Source organism: Amphibalanus amphitrite, unplaced genomic scaffold, assembly GCF_019059575.1.
Source record: "Amphibalanus amphitrite isolate SeventyFive unplaced genomic scaffold, NRLGWU_Aamphi_draft 000132F_arrow, whole genome shotgun sequence".
Classification (NCBI taxonomy): Eukaryota; Metazoa; Arthropoda; class Thecostraca; order Balanomorpha; family Balanidae; genus Amphibalanus; species Amphibalanus amphitrite.
Window position 1 is genome coordinate 272,870 of NW_024881627.1, and position 11,765 is coordinate 284,634.

Genomic DNA, 11,765 nt, shown 5'->3' on the forward strand with positions numbered 1-11,765 from the left:
TTTTGAGCTGTTGGCTGGCTGACTGACAAGGGTGAAAAGTAATCTGTGGAAACGTGTTCGTGTTGGTTCGCTTCGAGCTGTTCTGATAACCGTTGTCTGTGTTCGTTTCAGAGCCGAATTTCATGCCCCAGGCTGGGTTCAAGGAGCCGGTGAACCGGTTCCTGTACCTGCTCAAGAGGTCGCTCAATGAGCAGCTGCAGATGATGGGCCCCGGGTTCCGGCCGCGGCTGCCGACTGTGGCTAACCCGCGCGTGCTGGCGCCGCTGGTGATGCGCGGCCCGCGGCCGCCGTTCGGCTGGCGCGGCCCGACGCCGCCGCCGGGCGCCTGGCGCGGACCCCGGCCCGGCATGCCCTTTCCGCCCGGATTCCGCGGGCCCCGTCCAGGCGGGCCGTTTTTTCGCGGGCCCCGGCCCCATATGATGAGGCCGGGGCTTAACATGGAAAATAACGGCGAAGACTGGGGAGACGGCTCTGAGGAGTGGACCGGCGAGGAGGGCGAGGGCGAGGAGTACGCCGAAGAGGAGCAGGAGGCCGGCGCCGAGGGCGAGGAGCAGCAGGAGGGCGCCGACGCGCCGCCGGGCGAGGAGCCGCCGGTGCCGGGCGCGTCCGGACCCGGACCCGGACAGATGGCGGCGCCCTGGGCACCCGGACCCGGCGGCCCGAGACCCTTCATGGCGCCCGGAGGACCAAGGCCTGGAGGACCGATGGCGGGAGGCCCGAGGCCCGGAGGCCCCATGGCGGGAGGCCCGAGACCCGGAGGTCCTAGGCCTGGAGGACCAAGGTTCGGGATGCCAGGAGGTGTCAGACCGGGAGGGCCCAACCAAGCGCAAGGCCAACAGATGGGCATGCCAGGACAACAGACGGGGATGCCAGGACAACAAATGGGCATGCAAGGACAACACATGGGGATGCCAGGACAACAAATGGGCATGCAAGGACAACAAATGGGCATGCAAGGACAACAAATGGGCATGCAGGGACAACAAATGGGCATGCCAGGACAACAAACGGACATGCAAGGACAACAAATGGGCATGCAAGGGCAAGTGCAGGGCCAACAAGAGGGAGGCGAGCAGATGGCTGAGGAGAAGGAGCAAACCTTCATCGACGGCTACCCGACGCTGGCGCTCGTGGGTGAGTCAGCAACGCTGCCGTGCGACGTGCGGGGGTATTCCATCGGCCTGCGTAGTGATGTCTAGGATAAGGGAATCATTGGAAAAGAAGGGATGGAGAATAAGCGGATAATTCAACAGCGATCCGGTACCTTCGTGCGTCATTCATGAAAAATGGAATGCAAATGCTGTTTTGAATTGTTTTGTAAAATAACTTCCAAGTATAACGTATGCGATGGAAGCATTTCCAGGTGGCTAGACTGCAGATATTGTCGGATAAGGGTATGACAGATGTGTCAGACGAGCGCCTCGCAGCGACCACGGTCAGTGTGTCGTGTTCGTCACCCACCCCCTCGCTTTCTGCAGGGACCGAGTTCATGATGCTGGTGGAGGGCGATGAGAGCGGCGCCGACTTTTACGTCTGTCTGATGTGCGTGCGCCGGATGGGCTCAGAGGCGATGGCCATCGCCCACCTGCAGGCGCCGTTCCACCGCACCATGTACCTGGTACGTACGCACTGCGCGCCGTGGGAGAGAGATAACGATCAGAGAAAGGACTGTTTAACTATGCGCGCTTCGATTTCCTGTACATAGTCTCGGCATACGTCTGTCGGTTTTTGTGCTGTCTGTTATGAGAATGCATACATGTTTCACCTCTCAGGACCTGTCGGCCGTCTGTCAGCGTTCTCCGCCGCGCCGTGTCGCCTAACTCCCTCCCGGCCTGCCCTGTCCGTCCCCAGGAGCGCTACTTCCCGCGCGCGTTCAAGCGTCTGGGCGAGGGCCTGACGAGCAGCGACAAGCCGTGGACGGCGGCCACGTTCCAGCAGCTGAGCGTCATCTGCACGCGCATCCAGGAGCGGTTCGGCCGGCTGGCCCCCGGCATGATTTCTGAGAGCAGGTTCAACATGGAGGCGCTCAAACTGAAGAGCATTATCGACGAAAACCAGCACTTCTCGTGAGTACCGCGCACGGGGCCGCTGCCGGCGGCGGAGGACTGGGAAATTGTGCGGGTTGATGACTTCGTACGACTGTTACCCATGCCCTGTTTCACCGCCGCTGCGTCCCGGGAGCTGACGTGATTCTCCCACTGCCTTCAGCGTTCGTGTTAAGGCCTGGCTACACTATGCGTTTTCTTCGTGCGTTTTTTGCGTGTTTGCGTGTTTTGCGTGATATCGTTCTAGAAAAAAGAACGATATTACGTTTTTGTGATGTTTTTCACCTTAAATTTTAGTTACATAAGAGTTATATTAGCTTTTGTATATAACCAAAGTAAAAATTATATTGTTTATAACTTTTTTCCTAGAACGATATTACGCAAAACACGCAAACCTGCAAAAACGCACGCAGAAAACGCATAGTGTAGCCAGGCCTGAATGGTGTAGCCGGTGTACCCTTCATTTCCACACTCTTCCCACACACTCGTTTTGGCCTCTGCCGCGCCGGCCCCAGCCGCTGACGTGATTCCCCCACTGCCTCCAGAGAGCCAATGGACATGACGTACTTCGACCTGCCGTTCCCGTTCGCCGGCAAGCCACTGACGCCGGAGGAGATGCCGAAACTGAACGTGGGCACGGTCATCAACCTGACGCCCGTCGGACAGAAACCTGGTGAGCCCGGCACATGACGAGGACGTGGCCGTCATACGACTCCGGGGGATGGGGGCCGTCTCAGACTGTCTGGATGGCAAGGGAGAACATGTCAAGTATTTACAATCAAATACGCGGGTTTTAATGGGACACGACTCGGTACCTCTTGTATTCGTACACTTTACAAAGGAACACTTTACAAAGAATCCAAAGGAACAATGTTTTTTTTTTTTTTTGCTGTCATGCTTAGTTTGCTATGCCGTTATGTTGTATATATCCGGTGTTAGCCTGTCGGTGCTGTTTTTCACCTGTTGGTTTGTTTATGGTAGTTGATCCTGATCGGGCTCCGACTGCAGCAGACCTGACTCGCCCACCCCGCTGACGGGGTGTCGGTGTTTACAGAGGAGGTGGCCAAATTGCCGGCTTTTCTCGTCAATCAGCAGCAGTCGGGGAGCGGGGCGGCGCCGGCCGCCTACCCACCGCCCGGCATGCCACCCAACAGCATGCAGCCCCCGGGCGCCTACCCGACTCCGGAGATGCAGGCGGCGGCCGGCTACCCGCCGCCGGGTATGGCGCCGCCGGGTATGATGCCGCCGGGTATGATGCCTCCGGGTATGCCGCCGCCGGGTATGGCGCCGCCGGTGAGCTCGTACCAGGCGCCGGGGATGTACCCGCCGGCCGGCTATCCTCCGGCCAGTATGGCGCCGCCGGGCGTCTTCCAGCCGCCCGGCATGCCGCCGAGCTCGATGGGTATGCCGCCCCCTGGCTACGAGCCGCCGCCGGGCTACGAGCCGCCGCCGGGCCTGTCGCAGCCGCCGCCGCAGATGTGGCCGACGCCGCCGCCGGCCGTGGCTCCGCAGCCGGCCGGCGCGACGGCGCAGCAGGACGACATGGACATCGAGCTGCCCATTAGTGACACCGACCGAACAGAGGACGAGGCGGAGAAGACGCGCGCCATCGTCCAGTCCGAGATCAAACGGTGAGGGTCCGGCCGCGCTGCGGGTGGCGGGGGCGCGGTGGGGAGCGGCCCCGTAGACTTCATTTTTTTTTGCATAATTAACCCGTCATATTTGATACTTCAGAGTGAAAATACATGCTCGTTTCCAGCGACTCGCAAATAATATGTCGATCAAATTGGATATGTGTTGTGGTTTCTCAGTGATGATTTCATTGGTAGATGCGAGATTCGCTAGGTTGACTGGTAGCTGAGCGTAGCAGGCGAGCCTAGGTAGGCTGGGGTGGGGGAAGCTGCGTCACTGTCCCTCGGCCCCGCGGTTCCCCTACTCCGTCTGTCGGTCTGCGCCACCCCGGACCATGATCACCCACCTGTCCGCCCCGTGCGGCACGTCACCCTGACCGGTCACGTGTCGGCCCGCAGGTGGAAGGAGTCCATGCTGAAAAGTGAGGCCAAGGCGGTCGTCAAGGAAGGGTAAGGCGGCGTGTTTGCTGCAGCGAATGTGGATGGCCGGGATCGTAAACCGATCGTTGTTAGCAAACATTTCCTAAACTTATTGTGAATCTTGTCGACATTTTTATATCATCTCGTTTGCGATGTTTGCTGTCTTGACTTACAACAATTTGGTGATGTTATGTTCTGTTCCTTTAGCTCTGTGTTCCTGATCAGTGTTGTCCTCTGCCCGCAGTCCCAGCGATCCGATAGAGGCAAAATACTACCAGGCTGCTAAACGGAAGGCGAAAGAAATTGAAAAACAGGACGACGACACGGAGGCCGAAAAGGAGTCCAAACCGGCCACAGCTAAGAAGGGAAAGGATCCGAACAAAAAGGAGATAAAGATCAACATCACTACATCTAAAGAAAAGCTGAAAGAAACAAAGCCAGAACGAAGCGAAAAGAAATCTGAGTCGACCGCTTCAAAGAAAACAGAGTCGAAGTCTGCAAAGAAGTCAGAAAACACGAAGAAAGACAGGTCCAAAACTGGTGAGCAAATGTTTTGTTCTGCTTGCAACATCGGACTTTGTTATCGGAGCAAAAACCACTTGGTGACTGAGCTAATATTTAGTGTTAATTCTTGAATAACGTGCAGCGCTGTAACAGAATGAAAGTTGTAATGTAACTTAAGAAATACACACTGTTAAAACAGACTTGCTCTTTAGTACTTCATTACCACTGTCCTTGCATTTTGCGATAAATCAATTTATTCGCCTTTGGGTGCGCATGCCCACGCATTTGACAGTCGGCTGTAAGGGTAGCCGCTGAGACACCTGCACTGCCGCGATTACTGTGTGGGGCTCGTTTTGACGCTGTTTGTCCAGTGGCGCGGTGCCTGTTTCCCCTGTCTGACCGTCGCTCTTTGCTCCCCGGCAGACACCAAGTCGGCGAAGGACGACGGCGCGGGTATGGAGGCGGTGAGCTCGGACGAGGATGAGTCGCTCTACAAGGTCAAGGACGCCGACAAGTCGTCCGCCGCCCGGTCCAAGCCGACGACCCCCTTCAATCGCGGACCCGCCTATCCGCGCCGGTCTTTCCGCCCGTCGCCGCCGCCGCGGCCGAGATATCACTACGACCGGCGCGGCCGGCGCCGCTCGTGGTCCCGCTCCCGCTCGCGGTCCAGGTCGCGGTCGCGGTCCCGGTCACGGTCGCGCTCCCCGTACCGGAGCTGGCGCGGCCGCTCGCCGCCGCCGCCGCCGCGCGATCGATCCCGCGGCCGCTCGCCGCCGCCGCGCGACCGCCTGTCCCGCGACCGGTCGTCACGCGGCCGGTCCGGCGCAGCCTCCGAGCTGCAGGAGCGGCGCCGAAAGTTCGAGCGGCTGGAGAAGATGATGCTCGACCGGCTGGCCACCAAGAAGGCCGTGTTTGACCGACGTCCCGAGGACCATCCGGACTACGCCAACGAGTGGAAAAAGTTCTGGGAGCGCCGTTACAAGGAGGTGCAGCGCGAGGGCAAGAACCCGGACACGTACGAGTACACGCCCGAGTGGAAGAGCGCCTGGGAGGACTACGTGGACGAGCTGTTTGTGCGCGAGCGGCACGACAAGCGCACTGAGCTGCTGCAGCAGTACGAGCTGGTGGAGGACGAGGAAGGGCACCTGGTGGACGCCAACGCTCCGCGGCGCGCCGACAGCCCCTGGGAGTCGGGCCGGAGCCGCGGCCGCTCGGCGTCCACCGACCCGGACCGCCGGCCGCTGCCGTGCAACCCGTCCCCGCCGCCCGGCAGCGGCGGTCTGCACCGGCCCGACACGGGCCTCTCCACGCTGTCGGTGGGCTCGGCCGGTGAGGCGGCGCGCGGCGCGCCCGCCCGGCCGGCCGCCGTCGACCTGCCCGGCGTGCTGCGCGTGCTGACGGCCCTGGAGGACCAGCTGGGCTCGTTCGCCAGTCCGACCAACCTGCTGCTCTCGCAGGCGGTGGCCGCCGAGCGGGTCAAGGCCGGCAGCTCGGCGCAGCTGCTGGCCGTCACCGAGCACGTCCTGCTGCTGGACACACTCAAGGAGAAACTCAAGGGCCAGATCGCAGCCGGGATCTTGCCGGCGGCCAACGTGAACGCCTCTCGGCTGGCCATCGACCAGATCGCCATGCTGCTACAGAACGTGCCGGCGCATGTGTTCGAGCCGCCGCTGAGTAACCAGCAGCTGGCCGACCGCGTGGCCAGCTCAGTCTCCAGCAACGACCCGATGGTGATCTCGCAGCAGATCGCTGTCACGCTGACCAGCCTCGGACGGACCAACGTCTCCGAGACAGACCTCAACGAGATCCTCATCAAGGTGATGATCGCCAAGAACCTGCTGCCGGCGGCGGCGGCGGAGGCGGCTGCCCCGGCCCCGGCGCCGGCGGCGGCCGGGGCAGCGGCGCCCGCCTCGACGGCCGCGCCGGTGTCGTCAGCGGCCCCGCCGGCGTCTGCCGCCGCGGTGCCGGCCTCGTCTGCCGTGGCGTCCGCGCCGGCCGCGCCCCTGCCGGCCAGGCCGTTCGTTAGCACGTTCGCCTCGTCTGCGTCCGCGATGCCGGCCCCGGTGGCGTCCACCATCACCACTCCGGCCACCCACCTGAAGCCCACCACGCGGCAGGCCGGCGGCCGCGGCCCGCCGCCGCCCGAGACGCCGCTCTTCAACGCGTACGCCGACGAGCGGCCCAGTCACGCGGCGCCGGTCAGCGGAGGCGCCGGACTGAGTATGCTCCAGTCGGCCTATGAGGATGACGACCACGACGGTCCGCCGAGTCCGACCCCGCCGGCCCGCGCCCCGGCGCGCAGTGAGTGGGAGCGGCCGGCGCCGCCTCCGCAGCCGCAGCCGCCCGCCCAGCCAGCGCGCGTCTCCCTGCCGCCGACACCGCTGGCGCGCGACCGCACCGAGCACCGCGAGCCGGTGACCAACCCGCCGGCTCCGGAGGCAGACGACGAGCTCAGCGCTGAGCAGATCCACGCGCTGCTCAACAACTTCGACACGCTGAGCCGGCCCGAGCAGGAGCAGCTGATGGAATACCTCAAGAAGCTGGAGCGGGAGAAGAACGACAAGGTGGAGCAGCTGAAGGTGCTCCTGGCGCGTGACCCGATCAAGACGGGCGGGCAGAAGACGCAGGCGGGCGGCGGCGCGCCGAACGGCGGGACAGCGGCGGCCGAGCCGGTCCGCCAGCGTTCGGCCAGCTCGGAGAGCCGCCAGTCGGCCGCCTCGTCGTCCGCCGCCGGTCCGGTGCCGGTCACCGGTACCACGACCACCACCACCACCACCACCGCGGCGGCGGCGGCCGGCGCCACCACGGCCTCAGTGACGGCGGCGGCCACAGCGGCCGCGGCAGCCGCGGCCGGCGTCAAACCCGGACAGAACGTCGATATCAGCAAGCTGCTGTCCAAGGAGGCGATCGAGGCGGCGCTGCAGATCGCCAAGCAGCTGCGGAAGGGCGGCGCGCCCGGGCGGCCGGCGCCGGCCATGGACGCGCCGCTGCCCGCCAATCACTTCCATGAGGTGCCCAATGTAGTGAGCAGCCTGGCCGTGGCGGCCTCGCTCTCCGAGTCTACCAGACCGCGGCCGGGCCGGCCGCACCAGGCCGGCGCCGGGGGCGGACCGCCGCTGCCCGCGAACCCGCCCCCGCCGCCGCCCGAGCAGCCGCCACCGCCGCCGCCCGAGCAGCCTCCGCCGCCGCCCGAGGAGCCACCGCCACCGCCGCCACCGCCGGAACAGCCGCCGCCACTGCCCAGTGACGGCGCCAAGCCGCCCCTCCCGCCGGGTCCGCCGCCGCCGCCCCCTGAGGAGGCCAACGGCGTGCCGTACCACCAGCAGCAGGCGTACCTTCAGCAGCAGCAGCAGCAGCAGCTGATGCAGCAGCAGGCGGGCCAGTACGGCTGGGGGCAGCCGGCCGGCCGCGGCCGCGGCGCCCCGTTCCACCATTACAACCAGTTCGGCGCTCCGCAGCAGGGCTACTACGACGACTCTTTCCAGCAGGGATACGGCGGCCGGGGAGCGGCCTTCGGCGAGAAGAAACAGGAACCGGAGAGCTTCAACGATCAGGGAGTCGACTACGGCGGCGACATGGATGTAGACGACTACTCGGAGGAACAGGGAGACGAGCAAGCGGAACAGCAAGGAGAGGACTACACCCATCAGCAGGGGGAGGACTACACCCAGCAGCAGGGAGAAGACTATAACCAAGGGCAGGGAGAGGACTATAACGAATACCAGGGAGACGACTACGCCGAACAGGAGTACCCAGAAGAAGAGGAGTACCCAGAGGAGTATGACGAAGCGAACGATTATGAGAGCATGGCCAGCAAGTACATTGACGAGGAGCCCGAGGACGACCCGTACGCCGACCCCGGCCCAGGGTTCCGCAACAGGGGAGGCTTCTCGGCCGGTCGAGGTGGGCCCAGAGGAGGGCCGGGTGGCGGGCCCAGAGGAGGGCCGGGTGGTGGGCCCAGAGGAGGGCCGGGTGGCGGACTCTTAGCAGAGCCTAGGGACGGTCTCGGTGGTGCCGGTCGCGGTGGACCCCGGGGCGGGCCCGGCGGCGGCGCCCCCTCGCCGTGGGAGGCCGGCGGGCCGCCGTTCGGCAGGGGTCGCGCCCGGGACCTGGGCCCGATGCTGCCGCCGATGTTGCCGCAGGGCGGCCCGGCCATGCGCGGCGGCAGAGGCCATAAGGGCGGCGGTGGGCCGCCGTTCGGCCGCGGGGGCCGCGGCGGCCGCCGGCCCTGGCAGCGCTGGTGATCGAGAGCGACCTGTGTCCGTGCTGTGTGACGGCGCGATCTGCGCGCCGTATTCTGTGAGCTGTGTGGCGCCACGTTCGCGCCAACCGCGCCGCGAGCGCGGCGGACATTCGTGTGAGTGCGGCGGGCCGCGGCGCTTTCTACGTGTGCGTCGACCGCGGGCCGTCCGCGCGCGACCGGTGGGGGATCGGGGAGGGGCGCGCATTCTGCCCTGTGGCGCGCGCTTCATTCTGTGTAAAGCAACTTGCCGGCTGCACATTGTACCACTTGTAGTGTTTAGATGTCTGTACAATGTACTTGAGGACTTCGACGTTCGTTTTAAACATAAATAGAACTTATTGTCGTTAGTGTGTCGAATTCGGGGGAGTGTTTTCGGGCGGCGTCTCACTGTTGGATAGCGCACTGTTCGTGGATCCACTCATTCCAGTTTTAGTGTTTTGTTCGGTTTTAATACCAGACTACGGCATTCGTTAATCGCTTTTCCCGGCATCTGGCGGTACGTGCATTCAAGCGAACGAATGCTCAGATGCTGACCGATCACATTGCGGTAATCATCCGTCACTTACCATGTTGGACACTGAATCCACACGGACAGATATTCGAGGACAGGCTGATCTCAGACATTGGGGTGGGACGTCAGGACGCCGGCCCACTCCGAGTGAGCCGACACCGCCAGTTGGACGGTCGGGCGCTGGGGAGAGATTTCACACCTCTGAGTGCGGTTCCTGGCGGGGCTCCAGACGAGTCGCCCGTCTCCACCGAGGTCCGACTGCCGCCGCGACTGATAGCCTGAGGTCTTGGGAGTGACTTGGGATGAGGGTTGCGTCACTCGTTATTTACTTCAGGAGCACTCGCCGACCGTTGGCACCAACAGGCATTGCTACCGAGTCGTAGGTAGGTAGCAGGATAAGAGAAAGGGCGAGAGCGCGAGATTCGTTGAAAGTGACGGCACACGACTGCAAAACCAAATTGACATTTAGGGAACAGTCAGCAGATTGCCAGCACGAATTACTGGCGCATTTATTTGTCACCGACTACCGCCGGGCCGCCGGGACCTGTTTTCCTACGCTCCATTAGCGATGGTTCCAGGGCTTCTCACTCTAATGAGGTTCTACGAGCTAGGACAAGGCATACGATGTTCGAAAACTCAAACAGGGTACATTGAATTAGGAACTCAAATACTTGAGAAAAGTAATTCAGTTATTTGGTTGCCAGATCACACGGATTACAGGAGAAACGGGTAGTTCTTCGCTGTCAACCCGAGAGAAAATGGGCAGTCAGGCATTGCGGTACAGCATCATTCCAGGCGTTTTCAGTAGTGTCATCTAGCGGCAAGAATACAAGTAGATCGGGTGATGCGGCACAGTTTCACTCCCGGCGTTTTCACTAGTGCCATCTAGCGGCAAGAATGTAAGTAGGTCGAGCAATGCGGCACAGTTTAACTCCCGGCGTTTTCACTAGTGTCATCTAGCGGCAAGAATGTAAGAAGGTCGGGTAATGCGGCACAGTTTCACTCCCGGCGTTTTCACTAGTGTCATCTAGCGGCAAGAATGTAAGTAGGTCGGGTAATGCGGCACAGTTTCACTCCCGGCGTTTTACTAGTGTCATCTAGCGGCAAGAATGTAAGTAGGTCGGGTAATGCGGCACAGTTTCACTCCCGGCGTTTTACTAGTGTCATCTAGCGGCGAGAATGTAAGTAGTTCGGGTAATGCGGCACAGTTTCACTCCCGGCGTTTGCTGACGTTTCAACGAAGGGGTTTCGAGTCCTCGAGAGACCTACAAGGCTCGAGTGGACATGCGGGCATAACGTTTTTCTTAATATTCCAACACAGAAGTCGTAAATGCTCCAACGCTAGTAAAAAACCACTCATTGCAATTTATGCTTGAAGCGAATAAGGAATATAAGTTCGTGCTTTCTATTGGGTTCGGATTCCGGGAATTAGGTAGCAGTAGGTACCTATGATTCGCCATGTTTTAGCTGGAGTCTTACTACTGCGTTCAATGAGCAGTAACAATGCACTTCAAAAATCAAATACATGGCTGACGGCTCGTATACCTCGACTTTATCGTTCGCCAGCCCCTGTGCCCTGTGATGACTGATGAGTGTGTAGTGTCGGAATATGAGCGCCAGCAATTCGTAGGTATGACATGTGTCGAGGGTTAGATTAGATTAGGTCCTGCCTGCAAATAGGTTTTATGACTCTAAATATCAATCCTCCCGTCTATATATAATAGACGACAAGAATATTCTCTAGAAGATCATAGGTATACGCTCTCGATATGGTGCTAAGTTGCTGCAGCCACAAACACGATATGTACCTATAGCCGATAGCACTCTGAATGAGACATTATTTCCTACTTATAAGTTACACAGCAGAGTACCAATATGGTAATTATGTGATGCTGATGCCAAATAGCCTGGGCATGCTTATCGTTGTCTCCGAGCTGATGTCCGGTGTGAGTGGGACACCAGTCGTTGTCGAGACAGCTGTGTCCCGTCAGACGCCCCCGGTGGGCCGTACCGACAGCGGGGACCTCTCGGCCCGATCAGTGGGCCCGGCGCGCTCGCTCCGCGGTCAGCTCGGGCGGCCGGCCAGTGGCCTGAATTCCCCTCGGCCCAGAGCGGTGACACACCGGCCCAGTCCCCCCCCCCCCCCTCCCAGACGACCGTCCCCCCCCCGTCCCGTCGCCGAAAAGGCGCGACCGTCCACCTGATCAGACTGCCGTGCTCGCGCTCAAAAATAGCGCGCGCCAGTGTCAGGGCGCGCGCGCGCGCTGCTGCCGCCCTGTGTTGGCGAGGTCGGGTGCCAGCCGCTGGGCGGTGCCGCCGGGGCGCGTCTCTCCGTCTGCACACGTCTGTGTCGCTCGGTCAGTGGAGGAGGCCGCGGCTGGTCCGTCCCCGTCCAGAGTCCGTCCCGCTCC

General features: G+C 61.7%; 1 protein-coding gene across 1 annotated transcript in view; it reads left to right on the plus strand.

The window, feature by feature from the left end:
• Nucleotides 1-9,190, plus strand: part of LOC122382045 (serine/arginine repetitive matrix protein 2-like) — a 34,421-nt gene extending 25,231 nt beyond the window's left edge. Inside the window, exons 6-14 of the mRNA XM_043366924.1 lie at nucleotides 112-1,134; nucleotides 1,479-1,618; nucleotides 1,852-2,066; nucleotides 2,591-2,718; nucleotides 3,100-3,676; nucleotides 4,076-4,126; nucleotides 4,341-4,636; nucleotides 5,024-6,446; nucleotides 6,495-9,190. Coding sequence (XP_043222859.1) covers nucleotides 112-1,134; nucleotides 1,479-1,618; nucleotides 1,852-2,066; nucleotides 2,591-2,718; nucleotides 3,100-3,676; nucleotides 4,076-4,126; nucleotides 4,341-4,636; nucleotides 5,024-6,446; nucleotides 6,495-8,844 — 6,203 coding nt within the window. The 3' untranslated portion in view covers nucleotides 8,845-9,190. The remainder of the gene's footprint in view (nucleotides 1-111; nucleotides 1,135-1,478; nucleotides 1,619-1,851; nucleotides 2,067-2,590; nucleotides 2,719-3,099; nucleotides 3,677-4,075; nucleotides 4,127-4,340; nucleotides 4,637-5,023; nucleotides 6,447-6,494) is intronic.
• Nucleotides 9,191-11,765: the final 2,575 nt, after the last annotated feature.